Genomic DNA, 19,547 nt, shown 5'->3' on the forward strand with positions numbered 1-19,547 from the left:
CCGTTGTATAATAGCAGATCATTAGATAATGAGAGTAGGGAATCTGACGGTACAATTGCTAATATCTATCAGTGAGCAGAGAGGAAGCTAATGAATGTGCTATGAATGACTGCCAAACTCACCCGCATGGCCCTGTGATGTAACCTTTCAATACAATAATATCATAAACTCTTACAAAGCTAGGAAAAACAACGCTGCATAAAAATTCATTAAATTGTTGTAAAAGAACTTGGTCCAAAATATAGTTTGGACTAAAGAAGCACATCCTGTAGTTATGGCTGAGTCATTTTCTCTCCCTCTTTTTCACACACTCTCAGACAGACATATCATAGCAGGTGACTCCATGCACTTGTTCTTGTTTCATCAGTACTAAAGAAAAAATGAAACTGTGCCTTGTACTTAACAACACTAACATGGACCCTGATATTTCTATTACATGAGAGAAATAGCTTTGTGAGTTAAGGCTTCTCCTGTCAACCCAGCTACCGCCTCTCGGGGAGGTAGAATACCTACATCAATGGAAGAGGCTCTCCTTTTGGTGTAGATAGAATCTTCACTAAGTGTTCCAGTGCTGCATGTGTAGCCAAGCCCTGATAGTTTACTACGTTAAGGTTAGGTGAAGAACTGGGAACCTTGGCCATTAGACTGATAGTGTTACTTGATATAACTTAACCTCAGAGACAATCTAGTGTCTGATTAAGGGTCAGCTGTGGTGGAAAGAGAAAGAAATAACCACTGCTTCTTTATCATTAAATAAGATAATTGCTAATACAGTAATGAGCATTCTGCCTTGGCCTGTAGCCATTGGGCTTGATTTTCATTTACACTAATTTCCTTTCACACTGCTCTGGTGCCCTAAAATGGGCTTACATTGTGAAAACGGTGTAAAGGAGTCTTCATGTAAATGAGGATCAGGTAATTTCTCCACTGGTAACATTAGGCCAGTTATCACAGCCCAGTAGAACATAGTACCTAGAATTGCATGCTACATCATACAAGCTGGGATGATAAAACAGGGTTGGCAGAATTCAGTTTTTGTTTTTTGATATTTTTGGTGAATAACACTGTTCATTTTTTATCAGTTTAAATGTTCACAGTTGGAAATTATGGGAATGAGTATCAGACAATGGGAGGGTCAGACAATATCTATTTAATGGTAGTAGACACTGAGATTCCAAGAGTTAAAACTTTATATGCATTAAAACACAAATTGTCAAAATCACATGTCAAAATATACACAATAAATATCGTTACATCAAACTTTAATAAGTTCTTAAGCACCATTTTTCTTACTTTGCTAATCTGTATATTTTCATTGTTGAGGGACTTTTTTTTGTATGCGTGTACAGTGTCATTGAAGTTTACTGACATTTGGCAATAAAAAATTAATCTGTCCAGGTCTAAAGATAATGCATATTGCCACTGTTGCAGCTTTCTCACCTTTCTGGCATAGGAACAAGTGAGTCACCTAATCCTTACACTGAAAGACCAGAGTATGACATTATTATCCTCTGATTAGTATAGGCTGAAATACAACTTTAGTTTCTTAGACACACAGGTCTATCTGGAAGCCAAAGCAGAATTCCATCATAGACAAAGCCGTTCAATCACTAATACAGAGGGGGAAAAGGTGGTAAAACCTAGGGTGCTAATGCAGTAACCAAAAAAAAAAAAAGAGAGACTTGCTTACAATGCTGCCATATGCTGCTTTCAGTTTTGAGCACCACATGTCAGAAAAGACAGACAAATTGGAGAGTTTAAAGTTAAGTAACAATAAATGGTAAATGGTTTGGAAAATAAAATCTCAGAGGAAAGGTTAAGATAGATGGGTATATTTAGTGCAAAGAAAAGGAGCGCAGAGATAGTCAAGACCAGATTTCATAACAATCTCTCTGGATTAATCAGGAATTATCAAATCCCTTATCAAGATGCAAAGGGATGAACGAGAAGACCCATTAAAGGTGCTTTTCTATAAAAACAATCCCATCAATACTATAAAATCAAGATACAAATTGCAGTTTAAAGGAAATGCATAAAATATCAACCATCAATCATTTTATTCTTCTCCGCTTCTAGTTTTAATACCTCTCATTCCGTTATGAGGAAATGCAGCTATGCAGTCACATGTGTGAAATGATACTATTCTTGCTATGGAGGCTAGCTCCAGCTCACGCTTGAAACATTCCCAGTGAAACTGTCACATGAACAGTTGTAGAGGTATATGGAAGAGAAACATAATTTTTTAAAAAAGACATGCCTTAGGTGATGCGTGAGACACCTGTTGCTTCCATATTTTAATTAACAGACGACAAGACACTTTCAAGAAGAGAGAATTTAAAAAAAGTCTCATTTTTTCATTTCCTGACAGATCTCTCTCTCCCTCTTCCTCCACTACACACTAGCAAATTAGATATTCATTATAACTTTAGAAATAAGCTGCTTCAGTTTCATAACAAACAGTATGGTTCATTATCAGTTTCATTGACTGGGTCAAACTTAATTCAGATTTTTGTTAAATAAACATATGTCTTAGTAACTCATTTTTCATAAATAATGAGGTGTTGACAACGATAAATGAGAAAAAAACAAAACACCTTTTATACGTACACCAGATGGATCAAATGATGAGGAAAAACAATGGAGGAAAAAGTTCTCAGATGGATTTCAGACTGTGAATGACAGATATTTAGCTGCAACTGCTTGTCTTTAAGTCATCAAGGCAATATTGCGATCCTTTCAAAATGCCAATATAATTCCTCCAATGTTTATATTAAAATCGTATCTGTTGATATGTAATCCAGTGCATGCCTATAAATGAAGTTTGTACTATATTCACACACAATGGAGATGTATGGTACACTACCAGGGCAATAGGAGACTTTTTTGAATATCATATCATTACACCAGATGGTATTTGTTTTATTCTAAAGGATATGAACAAGAGATCATTTACATATTGCCTGCCTTCAACTAATCCGTTTACATTTCCTCATTTACAGTCTGTGTAAATTAGTGATAAAGATAATTGTTAGGCTAACATGTTAGTTTTCTAAACAACAACCTGGACTGCCATATTCTTACTCACATTTAATTCTTTCAAAAAAAACAAATGCTCCACTATTTTATATACAAGCAGAGATTGTCTATGAAGCATATTTATTCTGTTCTTCGCTGTGGCTTATGTTGTTTGTGATACTTAATGCTTTTATTGCTGTCAATAAACATGCCTCACCAATAAACTGATAGGTACACTTCACAGATATTCCAGATTCATACAGTGCAATGTTCTCACAACACATAACACTAAGAAATCACTGTATGAATCCAAGAATTCCTACCTCTCTTGTGGTTTGCAACTTGAACAGAAGAAACAGTTGACAAAGCTAATTTGGGAGCAACTGGATAGATTTAAAAACATGAACAATAAATTAGAAAGATATCATACAGGAACAAATAAAATAGCTTAAAAATGAATTACTTTAGTCACTACATTTTTAATTAGCTTAAAAAAATTCAAACATAAGTGAGTATTTTTAAATTATCGTTTACTCTTCTGAAAGGGAAGGTTAATATTGAGGTGAAAATGGGTGAAACACTATCAATGATTAAGGTATTGGAAATGATTAAAGGTTTTAAAACAGGAAGGAGAGACGGTTTTAATAGTCATATCTGCATTCTTATTTGGTTTTGGCTCAGATGTTATACATGACCTAAGGAGTTTCTTCCCAAGTCCATAATTACTGACTATACAATATGCCTCATGGTCTGTATAGTTTTTATCAAATGTATGTACCGATGTTGTTCTAATTGTACTATAAAGAAAAACATTATAAATATTCTACAGGTATAGGCAGCATTCTGTAATCAGGATGTGCATATATTATTCTTCCAATACTTGACTCAAGGATCTTAATTCTGATAAATGTTAAACTTTTAACAATATGCTCCAAATAAGTAATCTGACTACAAAATAGTTGAAGTTTGTTGTGCTTTGTATTCTCTCCTAACATGTAAAAGCTAAAGAAAAACTTTTTGTATGTGTGAACAATGCATAATCTTGTACTGCTCAAGATGCACTGTGAAGTGATGTTAATCACTTGCAGTATAATTTGTTAAACTATGAAATCCATTAGAAATGCTAAGTGTCATTTTGTTGAGGATGTTTTGATTGATAATGCATATGAATAACAAACTAAACTTTGCTGCTAATCCTTAAAGAAAGCAGAAGAGCAGAAATCAATTTGTTTTTCTTTAAGGAACACATGGAGAAACTTGGAAAATATAACATGGACTAGCTGATTAAGACAATTCTATTTGTTAATAACCTATGTGTATCTAAGGCAGTCTCAGTTTCATCACCACGATCAAAGACTAATACTGTAGTCCTTACAATATAACTCCCCAACAAATTGCTAATGTATTTTGTTTAGCTTAACAGCTATTTCCTGGATCTTCCTCTCGCTCATTTCCTCCTCCTCCATCTGTATTCATTAGAGTTTAAAAAGAACATCCTGTGCATAACCTTGGCAAGCTGCAGGGCAGAGTTCTGCAATTTTGGGGGGAGGCCGTAGGGGAAGTTGGGGAGAGCAAGGAGATTTCATGTTAAATAATGAACGGGTTTACATCTGATTGTCAAAATTTGTATCATAAAAGCTAGTACGAACACAAATTCAAATGGAAAAGCATTTTACTTTATATTTTATTACTCTTAAAAATCACTCTATCCCTTTCTGCAGTAATCATCATGCCACAGTCTGTCACTGTAATTTTTTGTGTGTTATTGGAATTCAGATGCAGAAGTATTGCACTAGGGATTTCAGAGAGATTTCTGTCAATGCTAGAGGAAATGTAACTTATAGAGCATAAAGAAGAATACTTATAAACATCTCTTCTGTGACCTGACCTGCTTAAAAAAAATGGAGGAAAACCCAAATTCTGAAAATACTGTATATAAGATTGTTAAAATAAATTCCAGGAGACTATGGTCCAACTGTATTGGACTATGTAGCTGAGCTCTGAATACGAATGGGAATAACATTCAGTGAAAGAGAGACATTAAGAAATGGGTTTGATGTAGACAATGGAAATCTATGGTACTCAAAAATCTTGAAACTTTCTCATAAGGCAAACGGTGATGTCTATACAATTCCAGGCTTCTCCAGAGACTCACTTTAAATTTAATCTATGAAATTGCTTACACCTTTGGTAACTTCTTTTCCATACTTTTTGCAGTAGTGTTTCTAGTCCAGAATCTATATATTAGAATCTATATATTACAGATCCAGACTAACACGGCTACCCCTCTGATACTATATATTAGAAGAAGCCTTTTTCATGTAAAATTTCATTTACACTAATTCTCAATAGATTGATTCTGACAATACCATTACTTAGTACCAAGAGAAAAAGGAGCTGGATTATTATTATTTTGTGCCAACGTGGGATTTTATTTAAGTAATTTAAGTAACTTTCGACCAGTAGGAATTTTACAGAATCCTACCTTGATTTGGTTTAGAAACCTCAAGGGAAGAAATATTCGGCCATATCTTATCAAACTTTGGTGGATCTGCATGCATCAGGAAAAATCATGATTTGTTATTTACATATGTGATATTGTTCTAAACAGAGAAGTGTATGGACAAAAACATAAACCACAAACATCTGCTACTGGACTTGTCTATGATGCACTTGAACAATACGTTACTCCCACATTGAACAAGAACGAGCAATTGATGATTCCCAAAACACTGAATGGACATTAAATACTGTATATAGCAATTTATCTTTCAGGATTTTAGATATTAACTGCAGTGTTAGAAATATACATATCTTTCCAATATATATTCTTAACACTAATCCCAAACCAGGAACCTTTCTGTTCATGCTATTATTTTAAACCCAGCGTCCAGAGATAAAATGACAATATCATACGAATTCCATAATTTCTTACCATAACATCTCATTTTAAGGACTTTAAATCTACAAATACTTATATAAAGAGAAGCTTCTGCTATCAGCAAGTTATATTTACTAGAGGTGTGGGTTATTTTGTTCTTTCTTTTGTGTATTGTATCTCTTTCCTATTGCCCCATCAATATCTTTTATAGCTTGATTTCTTTTAAATAAATAAGGAATTTTTTTCTTAAAAACATTAGATAAAGGGAAAGATTTCTGAATTAGTTGGGTAGGTTCCCAAACCACAGATTTTCCAATAAAAGATGAATCCCTCTTCTCTTCATCAGATGCACCAGTTCACACATATAGAAAGTGCACGGCAGCAGCCAATGGGAAAGAGAGCACACATGAATAAAATGTATCAAAAATGTGTATTTGTAGAAGTAGAGAGATCACCATAGCATTTGATGAAAGAGTGGCTAGAACTGTAAGCACCCGGGAGATAGCTTCCCTTTTTTTTAGAGTACTGACATTTATGGCTCTGATAAAGGATCACCAAAAGCAAGTCGACAAATTACTTTATTTGGTCTTGTGTTTGAATAACTGAGGATTGACCTAAAAATGTTAAGGGACTGTGAATATAGCCTCTGTATGTAACACACACAAAGTGAGGTCTGAATAAAGAGAATAGGAATCTCCTAGCTGTCTTACCTGTTGCCCTGATAGGATCTGATCCTTTTACTCTCCTAGCCACTGTGTAATAATACATCAAAAATCTTTGAGACAGACTAAAGTTATGTCTAGCATAATGGCTCTCTTCTTGGCACGTACCCTCCAAAAATCAGAATAGTAAGGTGGCCATCAACTGAAATGGCCTAGGTATTATCAGCAATAACATCATACTATGTCAAAGCTCAAAGGAAATCTGCACAACACTTTCAAAAGACGAACTTGGGAATTTAAATTCATAACTTTGCTAGATACTAAAAATCATGGACTGAATAGAGACACTGGATTATGGGTTACTACAATGCTCTCTCTATCCCACTAACGACCCCTCTCCCAGCTGCTTTCCCCCCTTCCCTTCCTCCCTATGACTGGAGGACTGTTAAAAGGCCACTTTACCTTAAATGGCCCCTTGAAAGCTAAACAATCTGTTCCACCTTGTTTTTAGCTGTGACATGAGTACCTTTCCCAGACTTGAAGAAGAGCTCTGCCTAAGCTCAAAAGCCTCTCTCTCTCCAACAGAAGTTGGTCTAATTAAAGATATTACTTTACCCACCTTGTTTCCCTAAAGCTCTGTAATACATTTCAGACCAGCCCTACTGAGAATCTGTCACTAACTAAAATATATGCCTTATCACAGTAATCAGAGCAATTTCTACTTTGAGACCTATATTTTCAGTCTCTCATCTGAATAAGACTTCTAGTCACATGACTAGCGATATCAATTTACAGTTCTCTCAGCAATATTGCTGATAGCAGTACAGGATGTTTTCACTCAAGTGCTGTAGATTATATTATGAAAGCTTGTTTCAGAAAACCTATTTAAGCTATTGGCCCCATATAGGGGATGAACCAGGATAGAGAATACAACTTGACCTTTCAAACTTATTTACAGTAAGATGAGTTTGCCAAGGGGACGCCCAAGAAAGTGATAAATGTGTGTTGGTATTATAACTGATTGAAGTAATTTTGAACATTTTTGTGCCTGGAGGTTACTCAGTATTCAGACAGATACACCTTACGTGTACAAGTAAATATTAACCTTCTGGACCTTGGTAATATAGCTAATGCACTGACCAGTTTAGTTTTCCTACTTAGAATTTTTTCCTTCTCTTTAGGAAAATCTCCTTTGACTACTCCGTGATGTGTAGAAGGTTTATTTTGTTACCTCCCTGTCTATTGGTGGAACTTGTCATCATCACAATTTTCAGTTTCTCAAGAAGAGGCTTTGTTCTCATCTCTGAAACCCAATGTTTTATTTTCTGGGTACAATTTTTATTGCTCTATCAAAACTTCCATGTGAGACTCACCTCACAAAGAATATAGACTGTCCTCCTTATTATCTGGTACAGACCCTTAACATCCACAGGTTAAAGGTTTGTGTTGACTGGGCTTGAGTGTGTTTGGGCTGTATTCAATGATGTGAAAGTGATATTATTTTATGTATGTTTAAAAATATAGATGTTAATGTTAGAAATTAAGCTTTTAAGCCTACAGGCGCCTTCTATTATGTATTTTATTGTGTCTGTGGCTTTATGCAGTAGTAGGAGCACATTCCTGAAATTGCATATTTTCCTGTGCAGTTAGGTTCTCTCTTACCTCAATTGTAGAAGAGTTTGAGTCATCAAAGAAGCCCATTGCAGGCATACTGTAAAAGCTAGATACTGGAACAGATAAGTCAGCCTCTGAACAGCCACCAGTCAGAATCTTTTAATAGGTTATTTAATAGCCAGTTGTTCATTTACAGCAATTTGTGAAAATCTTTTTTTCTCCTGAGTTACTAATAGGCAGGCCTTGTCTACATGGGGCAATTGACTGGGATAGATATATTCCAGTATAGCTCTCCATGTGGCACTTCAAATCTGGAAGAAAAATCACATTGTTACAAAAGAATTACTTTGTGGCTAAATAATTTATCCAGAATACAGTGACTTTTATTTCAGAATAGTGTGTCCACATAGAGGCTATTTTAGAATAGTTCATCCTACAATAGCTATCCCTGTGTCAATTTTCCTGTATAGACCAGACCTAACAGTAACAGTTCTGAGAACACAGAAGGAGCAAAGTTTAGCTTAAGAGGAAAGCTATGGAATTGTGATCTCAGAAAGTACATTTTGAATATATCTTTTTTAAAATGTAAGTACTTTACGCACATTTAAGTGTAGAGGGATATGAGACATGTAGCTTAGCAGACAATCCATTTTAAACATTACTTGAAAAAAAATTCTGTACAGCTGGTTAACCCATCTAGGTACAGACAGGACATTGTTGCAACATCTTGCTCAGGTAGTAAGGAGAAAACTATTGTATGATGCTTAACAAAAGTATAATCATTTACTCATAGACTTAAAGGCCAACAGGAACTTCACCTATTGCTTTTCTTTTCACGGGATTCTTTTATAACGTTAGAACAATCTGTAGTGCTAAAGGAACGGAGCGAATGTGTATCAAAAGGCCATTAGAAATCAGAATTTGGACCAACTGGCACAGTACGGTCTTAATTTGGAGGGTTTATGTGAAACGAGTTGGTAGTTTCAGCCCAGTTCCAACTGGATGGGCTGGAACATAAAAACCACTGCCACAGTTAGCAAAAATTAATAATCTCCCTTATTGGCTGTTTCAAGTGGCCAAACACTGAGTTGACATGGGGATTAAACTGTGCTCTCAATCCAAGGTGCTGTCCTTTCAGAGCAATGTTGAGGAACGTTGTTGATGTAGTGTGTGGAAGAGGATATTACTTCTTCATGTGCTATGCATATTCTTTGCCTAACCAGAGTATTTGTCTCCTAAGCTATTAATATTACACCAAGATTGCATTTGCTTACAATTATTAATAAAAATAATTAATAAAAAGTAGTCTTGAGTTTAGTTCACTCTGAAGGTTGACAGGGGCCACTTGAATGGCCAAGTGATCATTTGATTGGTACATAATAGCAGTGACATAAATGTCTGTGAAATTTAGAATTTTGTGATTGGGGAAAATTTGTTTTAAAGTCTTCAGCTTTTAAACTACTTTTATTTAAAAAGTAAGAAAAGCATGAAGGCTTAAAAAAATCACAATCCAATTTCATTTAAACCATGCCAAGTTGAAGTAAAGCTTCATTTAGGCTTGGCCCTGCTATTGTCTTCTTAGACTGTAAGTTGAGTTAAAGGCATGTCTCTTATAGTGTAGTCCTGCTCTCACTTGGAGCCTCTGAGTGCTACTGTAATACAAATAATTAATAAATGAAACTATATGTCACTCCTATTTAAATCAGTGGAAGATTTGTATATGAATTGCTGGCATAAATGGCTATAATTAGATCAGGTGATATTTTAACACCACTCTCGGGGAGTAAACTATGACAAGGAGAACAGTATTTCCCCCTCATTGTATTTCTTATTAGGGTGATGCCTACCTCATGCAATAAGGTTACCTTAGGATGAAATCAGCTTTTTCTCACAGGTTAATAGAATACATAGAATAACACCAAGCAAAAAAAGAAGAAATGTTACAAAATTTAATCTAAATCTCCCTCATTTTAGAAATTCAAAAATTTAAAATGTTAACCAGTGTTAGCTGGACTGTTTTTTTTTGAGGCAATGTAGGACATCTCATACCTGTTCCTTAGACGGAGAAAATTCTGCATTAAAGTGGAGATGGAGTTGTTTTATTTGGCCTGGAAGCTCCTCAGCCATAACAGCTTTTACAACTGTTGGAAGAATTTGAATTGAATTAGTGGCTTGGGTGTCCAGCTATTCACTCACAGAAAGAGAGCACTCTTCTGCAGAAGTGGTTTCAATGGGCCCCGATGATCCTGTGGTGGAAAGTTTTCATAAATCAGAAAAAATCCACTGTTTCTAACCAGCAGACTGTCTGTGTCTCTCAAATTCAACAGGCTTGATGGCATTTTCTAGTTATCTAAAGGAAAATAGTAATAAGAATACATAGTCGATCCAAATACTTCATGGAGGAGGAGAGCTCTGAATCTTTTCCTATGGAATAGAGTTATTTTGGTCTATTACAGAACTGGTGAAATTGGCTGTTAAGTGTTGAAGACCTGGAGTATCAGACTGTGGTACAGGAGATCTCTCTCTCTCACTCTGTAATCAGGATCTGATTAAAAATCAGAGAGATGATTTGGAAAGTTCAGTCTTCTATACTCTGTGGAATTCACTGAATATTGTTAGGAAGCAGGAGGAAGAGGTGGAGGTGGGGAAAGAAGGGTGGAGAAAAATTTCATACTCTTTTAGTCATTTTAGCTATACATTTTCTGTGGCTTTGCAATAAGAACAGCCAGCACTGCACAGCTGTTGTGGCACAGATTAAATGCTTGCTGACATTCTCATACTTTCTCCAGTGTCTCATCATTTGATTGCTTTTACCTCACTAACAAACTGAAGACAGCAGTGCAGTTCCTATAGTGTAGTCAGTTAAAATAGTGCTGCAAAAAGAATCTTTCTGACATGGTAACTTTGAAATCAGCTGGAGGTGATAAAGGTTGCACCTTCGAAAATGGTGAATGTGAAAAATACTGAAGTGCCATTGGCTGTGTCTACTGGTGGCTAAAGCCAGACTGTTCAGATGTGTTATGCTGGTGGATCTGGTGAAAATACTTTTTTTTTTTTTTTTTACCCCAATGAAAACTTTTGTAGTTTACCTTTCACAATGTTGCAGCAAATACATTCTCCTAAACTACAGTCACCCCACATGGGAATTTTCTCTTCCAGGGTTAAGTGGTTGTTAAGTTCCCTTGCTTATTCAACTTCAGGAAGTGCTGTAGGTTGTACAAATGCAAAATAGATTTGTGATGAGACTTACTGAAGAAATGGTATAAAAGACTCCAACTCTTTTCACATGGGACATTAAGGTTTTCCTCCAGATCTGGAGTTCAAATTAATGCTCTACTTGCACAATGAATTTTTTATATTCTATAAAACCTATTTAGTTAAAGAGCAATTCAAATTAAACTTATTTTTGTGATTTAGAAGTATTAAAACAAAGGCAGAGGGAGTGTGGGGACAAATACTGTAGCTTCCTTGATGTTATGACTATGATGATTAATAATAATGCTTGGCTAAGAAGATGATTAACCTTGTTATTTTATTCACAATTCACATTTGTATCAAACAAAACCTAAATCAGAATATGTTGTTGCTGTGTCAAAACCAACATCTGTATAATATCAAGCCAGTTTCAAATGTCTTCAAGGAAAAAAACATCTGAGAAGTCTCTTGACAGGGTGATGGATTTCTGGGGGAAACTTTTTCTTTATGCACTAACAGATCGGCTCAAATAAGAATAGAGAGAGATTAATAAACAAAGGCGAAATTCTGCACTTCATTATGGACGCTGAATTTCCTACTTAAGTTAATGGGAATTGCATGTGTCCCTATTCAGGACTAGAACCTGGGTCTGCAGAAGGGGCTCGATCATGCAATCACTAAAGTTAATGACAAAACCTCTTACTGACTTCAGTGGTGCATGATATCAGGATAATATTTACAGTGATGTAAATAATGGGAGAACTGGAACTCAACTGTTTGTTAGCAAAAACCTTGGGTAACATCCAAATTTGTGTAAGCATATCTGAGACCACTTAAAATAAAGTGTTCATCCTGACACTGTTGGAAGCCTGAAAAACACACTGCTGATATTATAAGGTTATGAAAGCAATGCATGAAAGTCATGCCAGTACAGTCTTTTTACTTTTGTGTCTTGAATTGGTTATTATTCCAAGAGAGATTTCTGTTTACTTGAAATTGGCACTTAGAAAAACAACAAACAAACAAAACAAAACATAAAATGTCATTTGATTATCTTGATTGCATCTTGCATTTTAGTATATGGTCTGTCGCTAAACTCTGACTCATCTGCCACCAGCAGGCTTCAGAGGTGATAATCACCCACACAAAGCTATTTGCACATCATGTCAATCCTATCCCATGTCTAATTATACTCTTTATAACAAACTGTTTAGCATAATTAGTGAAATTATGCTCCATAGGAATAAGGACTGAAGTTATCTGATAGAAGATTAAAGTTTTTTAAAGTCAGGCATACAGGTACAAGCTAATAACTTTGCTATTTGGTCACAATAAAATACATTTTGATATATTTGCCTACATACAATTATTGTTTAAAGTCAGTCAGAGTAACTTTTTGTATAATATTTACAAATTGGAGGAAGGTATAACTGATCATAAAAGCTTACATAATTATGAAATGGTTTTGGGATTCATAAATTGCTAACAATCTCACCAATATTTTTCCAGCCACGGCTGAAAAATGCTGTAAAGACCAGCACAGGAATCAAGTATGCTGGAAATGATCAAAGAACCTATTACTCAATTGATAGACAACAGCAGGTACAAATGACCTTAACGGGAAAGCTCTGTTTTATTTTATTTTTTTGTAGATGATCAGAAAGGATGTTTACTTAATGACCACTCTTTCTTTGTGTTTAAACTTTAATTATGTGCTGCTTTAATATGAGATGCTTTGAGATCAAAGAGAACACAGTATTATACATATATGTACACAAAGATAAATATATACAATGTTGATTTTTCTTTGGGCATGCTTTGATCATAAAAGTCTTATGGGTGTTACATGAACATCTGTTCCAGTGACATTTTCTTTGTATGTTGGCATTTTGTGTTCATTTTTTCTGTATTAAACTGGGAAAAGCTTGAAGCACACAAAAGCCAATACAACAGTTTATTGTTTCATAGCAGGCAAAAAAATGGTGTCACCTGAGAATAATTTCCTGTCCTCAGCTAAGGACAGAAATCTACCCTTATGAACACAAATATTGTATTAGCAAAGACAAAAAGAGAAGAAATCATGCAGAATCCATTAAAGCAGCCTCAAGTAATTAATCGTGTTTGTTTTTTAAGAATTGATTGTAATTCTGTTAAAACATAGCTACATAGTAGAGTAGGATCAAGAAGTCAAGGGGCTCTCCATTGTTTAATGACACTTCTGTTATTTCTATCATATAGGAATGGCCTTTACAAAATTGTGCCATGAACAACCACTTTTTCCCCCCGAGCTACTGAATACCCCTGTGGGGGAGAAGGAATGTAGTTGGTACAAACAATGCAGTCATCTCTTTGTGTACTCATAAATTGGTGCTCAAGCTTCATGCATTCCACGTGGTTAGGAAAATTTGTTGAACCCTGCCTCATCTCATTCAAAGGACATCTATACCACATATATTTAAGATAATACACAGACTTGCAGTAACTACTGTATTTCCTAAGGGATGTTAAACTGAATGTTGTCCATTTTAATAAGTAAATGACACTAATCACCTTACTGTAAAAGTTCACAGAATTAAGAGGTCAACAATGCATCCTTTCAGGTCACCAATGATTAAAAAATATTTGAGTTTCCCTATTAAGTATTTAAAGGCCAACATCTGCTGATGCTCAGAGACGGTGAATGTGGTGAAGAAGGCTGTATGGAGCGTAAGGTGAAAATCACAACGATGTAGTTCATGCAACACAGCACTGACAAACAGTAGCACAACTGAGCTCCAAAAAGCTATTTTGCCATTTTCCATTTCTGTTACTTACAGCTGTAGGATTCCAGATAATAATAGTCTGACAATCTCTTTTTATTGCCTTTTATTTAGTTCCTTTTTCGGATACAAAATACATGTTCAAATGCAATTGTCAAGGTTGTGAAAGTAGCACATCGTTTTGCCTTTGCAGTGAGGCAAATGTCGAGGGAGACACTAAAGCAGAAAAATTAGACTCTCAAAACTGAAGACTTTTATTGGCAAGTTGTTGTTGATGCTGTTTTGCTATTTAAGGTAGTAAACTGGATGCCATAGGATTAAGCTGGCATCTAAATGGGCATGAAACACTATTCCCCTTTACAAAGAGGTTAGTTTTGATGGCATTTAATATGTTGTCTAGTGCTTAACAAATCCGTGCCTAAGCCTGTTCATGCGCTTAAGTAAACTGAACTGATTTATAAATGGAAAGACCTGACCACGCATTTATAAGAAGCAAGGCAGCTGTTTTATCCAAATTATTAGAATATTGCTTTTCAGCCAGATATCAGGTATTGCAAATCTTCTTTTGACACTGCTTAAATTGTGATAGACCTGCATAGCACAAAATCTGTGCCTAAAGCCTATGCAAAGCAGAGGCTGTGCAGGCACATTCTTTCACTCAACAACCAAAAGATACCTTTTCTGCTTCAGTGCTTTATTTCTAATTAGCTATCATTCCATGACTGTACCTGCTTCACAACTGTAGGATGGTTTGACTCAAGACCATATTCTTATTTTTTACGTTGTTTTTATTTATAATAGCTGATTTTTTTAAAAGGCAATTTTGTATTTTGTTAGCTATTTTAAATGTTTTAATTTTATACAATAAAATGAATCTCAACAAAGAACCTATTTACTTTGTTCAAGGCCTGAGCTAGAGTCCACTGATGTCAATCAAAAGATATTCTCTAGTTTAGCTCTATGGCCTGTGTTATACAAGGTCACATTAAATGTCACATTGTCCCTGTCTGGCTATGGAATCTATGAATCAATTGAAAGACTCTGATTGATACACTACATTCACTAGATTAAAAACAAAAATAAATACATTTTAGTGCATTCCTCCATTTCCCCTTATATTTATCTATTCGTATATACAGCTTTAAGGGCTCTACTCTTCTTGGGTATTAATAGAGTTTGGTGTTTTGGAAAATGTACTTGATAATATTTTCCTACCCAATGCCATCCTGATGTTCCAATTTGTAATGCTAGTGCTTTTATTTGCTGATCAAGAAGCTGTCTTTTCAGACAGATGTACTGTCATGAGCTACATATCATATTTTCTTTGATCACATAATGCAGTTACATGTAAATGCAGTATGGCAAAGTCAATAATATAGTCCCCTTACCGTAAAGCGCATTTCAGTGAAACATTAGCTACAACAGAAATGGATGTTGGGAAAATAGAGCTAAGAAGCTGAATAACATAGCAAAGCTAGTCTAGATTTGCTTTTTATTACTTACTACCAATGCTGGAAATACTGGGAATACCTGTAGAAAAAGAGAGCAAAAAAGGCATAGTTAGAGGTTTACTGTAGGTGTCTAAAAGGCTATAGCATTGCATCAAATATTTGGAACTTATTTTCTCATACTCATAAATTTCAGACTCCTGTATCAATTAACAGCTAGAACCAAGCACTTGCACATACATCCTGCAAGCCTTCTATTTCTAACTGAAGAAGCTTTGGGTTCTTTAATATGTGATTGCAGGGAATTTTGGAGGGTATTTGTTGTGTTCAAAAATGACATTTGGAGCATTTCTGAGACATGCAGGTTTTTTCTGCTCTCATAATTTCATGCAGTTGTTCAGAGCCAGTTCTGTATTCATACTAATAGTTATAGGGTTTCTGTTCTGGACAATAAATACAGGTCATGATATATCAGCTATATCTAGGAAACTATTTTAATACAGGGCTAGACGCATTATTAGTTGCTTCAGTTGGCTGCTGAAAATCATTTGGTTCTTTATTAGGTTAACTTTATCTAGCTATCATTTTTGTTCCTCTTTTACCTGTCAGTTGTCTGGATTAAGCTATGTAATAGAAATTTAATTGAGCAAAATAATACAACACATTAGGTCACCCATATTGATCATGCCCTCATTGATTTTTCTGCTCTCACTTCAATTCTCAAGTTGAATTAATGTGGGAGAACCACTCTAGAGTGTGACTGGATGCTGTAGAAAATGTGGATATGCAATATTCCTTGCAATATAGTTCTCCTTAGCTAAAGTGAAACATGCCTATGAGACTATTTACAGGCTGTCATAAACAGATAGTTAAGGGTTAATGTCTCTTTTACCTGTAAAGGGTTAAGAAGCTCAGTAAACCTGGCTGACACCTGACCAGAGGATCAATAAGGGGACAAGATACTTTCAGATCTTGGTGGAGGGAAGTCTTTGTTTGTGCTCTTTGTTTTGCGGGTTGTTTGCTCTTGGGACTAAGAGGGACCAGATGTCAATCCAGGCTCTCCAAATCTTTCTGAATCAGTCTTTCATGTTTCAAAATTGTAAGTAACAGCCAGGCAAGGCCGATTAGTTTTATTTTTGTCTTCTCAACTTGTAAATGTTCCTTTTTTGCTGAGAGGATTTTACCTCTGTTTGCTGTAACTTTGAACCGAAGTGTAGAAGGGGTTCCTCTGGGCTGTATGAATTTGATTACCCTGTAAAGAATTTTCCATCCTGATTTTACAGAGAGGTTTTTTTTACTTTTCTTTCTTTAATTAAAAGCTTTCTTTTTAAGAACCTGATTGATTTTTCCTTGATTTAAGATCCAAGGGGATTGGATCTGGACTCACCGGGGATTGGTGGGAGGAAAGGAGGGGTGATGGTTAATTTCTCCTTGTTTTAAGATCCAAGGGATTTGGATCTGTGTTCACCAGGGAATTGGTGAAGTCCCTCAAGGCAACCCAGGGAGGGGAAAGTTTTGTGGGGACAGAAAGTGCTCCAGACACTGAAATTCTGGATGGTGGCAGTGTACCAGATCTAAGCTAGTAATTAAGCTTAGAAGTGTCTATGCAGGTCCCCACATTTGTACCCTAAAGTTCAGAGTGGGGAAGGAAGCTTGACACAGGCCCATAGGCTAAAGGCACAAACTGCAGCTCAGTATTTAAATCCCTGGTACTTGCATCATCTCAGTTAAATAGTTCGCCTTTTATAAGTTTTATTGACTTTTGATGGCATGGTATTATAGTGTAGAACTCTATTTCTCCATTAGCATCTACTATCCTTTTAAATTCCTTCCTGAAATTCTTAATGCAGAGAAACTATGGGACGAATTCTGCAACCTTTACTCAAGGGAATGATGTGCAGGAGTATGTATTACGCAGTATAGACTAGGGTTGCAGAATCAGGCTTATTTTATGATGATTATTTTTATCATCATATATTAAGTAGTAACCTACTGTGCATTATGGCTATATCCTAGGCTCTTTCAGATTCTTTGTACCAGTAGAGTCTTGAGCTTCTTAAGTCTGCTGGGGATTCTGCCAGGGTGGCAGCATCACTGGGAGTGTAGAATACACAACCAAACACAGGCAGTCCTCAGATTTTTGACACAATTGGTTCCTGAAAATTGCGTAGTAAGTCGAAACATTGTAACTCGTAACTGCAATACACTCTATTGCAGGACCGAGCACCATAAAGTCGAAACCAATGGTTGTAAGTCAAATCAGGGTGTCAATTCGGAAACATAGTAAGTGCGTTTGTCCTAAGTCAAACGTCATAAAGTTAAGGCCTGCATGTACATTCCCCACTGCAATCTGGTTTAGGAGCATGACTGGGAGGAAAAGGAGTACATATTAAGGCAGCTCCAAATTATGTAATGGTTGGGGCCATGTAGCACTACTAGCTCCAGGGTCAGGGAATCATAAATTGCTCCTTTGTGACTCCCCACCTCAATTACAGATAGTGCTTTCTGGGCACTTGTGAGAATTGTGTCCCAAAAGTTTTATATTCTGTTTGGAAACCCTGTGTGCTCAGTCATGCAAGGTGCAGAGTATCACCTTATAGAAGGCTCTCAGCAATTTTCAGGACTGGGCTCCATATGCAAACACTATTTATAAAATCATGTATTTTACTCCTCCTGAAAATAAACTGATGTTTAAAGCGAAACTCCAGCAATGTTTCAAAATTTCAGAATCATATAATTAGTATCAAAGACTACAACACTGATATTTTTAAATAGAGAAAATTAAAATTGTATTTACAGAAATAAAAAATTTCTCAATCCACTACGGCCATCTTTTCTTGGAAACAGATTAACAATGATAAAATCTCTTTCCCATTGTTTTCAAAGTTTAGTTCCTTTTCTATTTAACACTGTGGCAGTTTAGTCATGTTTTTAATTAAGATGTTTTATTTTCTTTATGCACAGATGGGACTTGTACAGATAAAAAGGTAGGTAATATTCTCACATCGCCCCTGTGAAATGGTATTTAATATTCCCTTTTATGTGCGTGCGCACAAACCCACACCCACACACCCTCCCTTCTCTTCCTCTCCAAGGCAAGTTGCAAGGTAGGGAGAGGTTTTCTCATTAATTTGTACTTCTCTTCCTTTACTCTATCGCAAACATCTCAATGAAAAATAATGAAGATTTCCTTAGCAATGAGGAGTAATGAAAACAAGGTAACTGTTTGCCTGAAGGACTTTGCATTAATCTTGTTAGCTTGTTTTCACATTCCCTATTTGAGAAGCTTCTTTTGCTATTTCCATACAGATTTCTCAATAAGGAAAGAGAAGCTCTGAGTGACAGTGTACTTCTGTCTCCTAAAATATGTTTGGCCCTGGAAGGAGACAGAAAAATAAATTGTGCACATAACAGGAAAATGCTTTATAGCAGCTGTTCTTAAAGTCCCCTGTTTTAAGGGGGTTGTCAGGGCCAGCATTAGATTGGCAAGGAGCCAGGGCAGAAAGCCCCAGCCTGAGTCCTGCAATCATGGGGCTTAGACTGAAGCCACAAGGGGCCATTTAAGGAGGGTAGGGGACACCTGTCCCCCTGAGTTTCATACCACAAATTTCAGCTCTGTGCATGGCAGGGCTGACAGCCAGAGCCCCAAGCTCCTCCACAGCAGGGCTTCGAGCCTGAGCAACTTAGCTTTGTGCACCCTGTGGCACGGGGCCATAGGCAGTTGCCCTGCTTCCCACCTCTTAACCCCAGCTCTGTGCACCACTTCCTCTACTCAGCACCTAGGAAGGAATCAGCATGTGTTGTAGTTAAAGCCAGTTTGAAAAGTTACTGCAGAAATAATTTTAGCAAGAGACTGTTTTCCGAAGAAAGGCAGAAGAAAGGGAGGCAATGAATGGGAGTCAGTTGCCACTTGCAGCAAAAGAAGAGCTCACAATGAGGATCTAAGAAGCAGTAAAAAAACAAGAAACCAAAA

General features: G+C 36.1%; 1 protein-coding gene across 4 annotated transcripts in view; it reads right to left on the reverse strand.

Annotated features, from left to right (window-relative positions):
• NTNG1 (netrin G1) overlaps nt 1–19,547 on the reverse strand; it is a 204,641-nt gene that overhangs the window by 53,964 nt on the left and 131,130 nt on the right. For 2 of the 4 annotated variants that reach the window (XM_030573669.1, XM_030573668.1), the window contains exons 5-7: nt 15,630–15,656; nt 5,501–5,566; nt 3,339–3,398 (exon numbers count right to left, since the gene is read on the reverse strand). In XM_030573669.1, coding sequence (XP_030429529.1) covers nt 3,339–3,398; nt 5,501–5,566; nt 15,630–15,656 — 153 coding nt within the window. The remainder of the gene's footprint in view (nt 1–3,338; nt 3,399–5,500; nt 5,567–15,629; nt 15,657–19,547) is intronic. The other 2 variants (XM_030573670.1, XM_030573671.1) reach the window with 2 other exon arrangements.

The sequence above is a fragment of the Gopherus evgoodei genome, chromosome 8, assembly GCF_007399415.2.
Source record: "Gopherus evgoodei ecotype Sinaloan lineage chromosome 8, rGopEvg1_v1.p, whole genome shotgun sequence".
NCBI lineage: Eukaryota > Metazoa > Chordata > Testudines > Testudinidae > Gopherus > Gopherus evgoodei.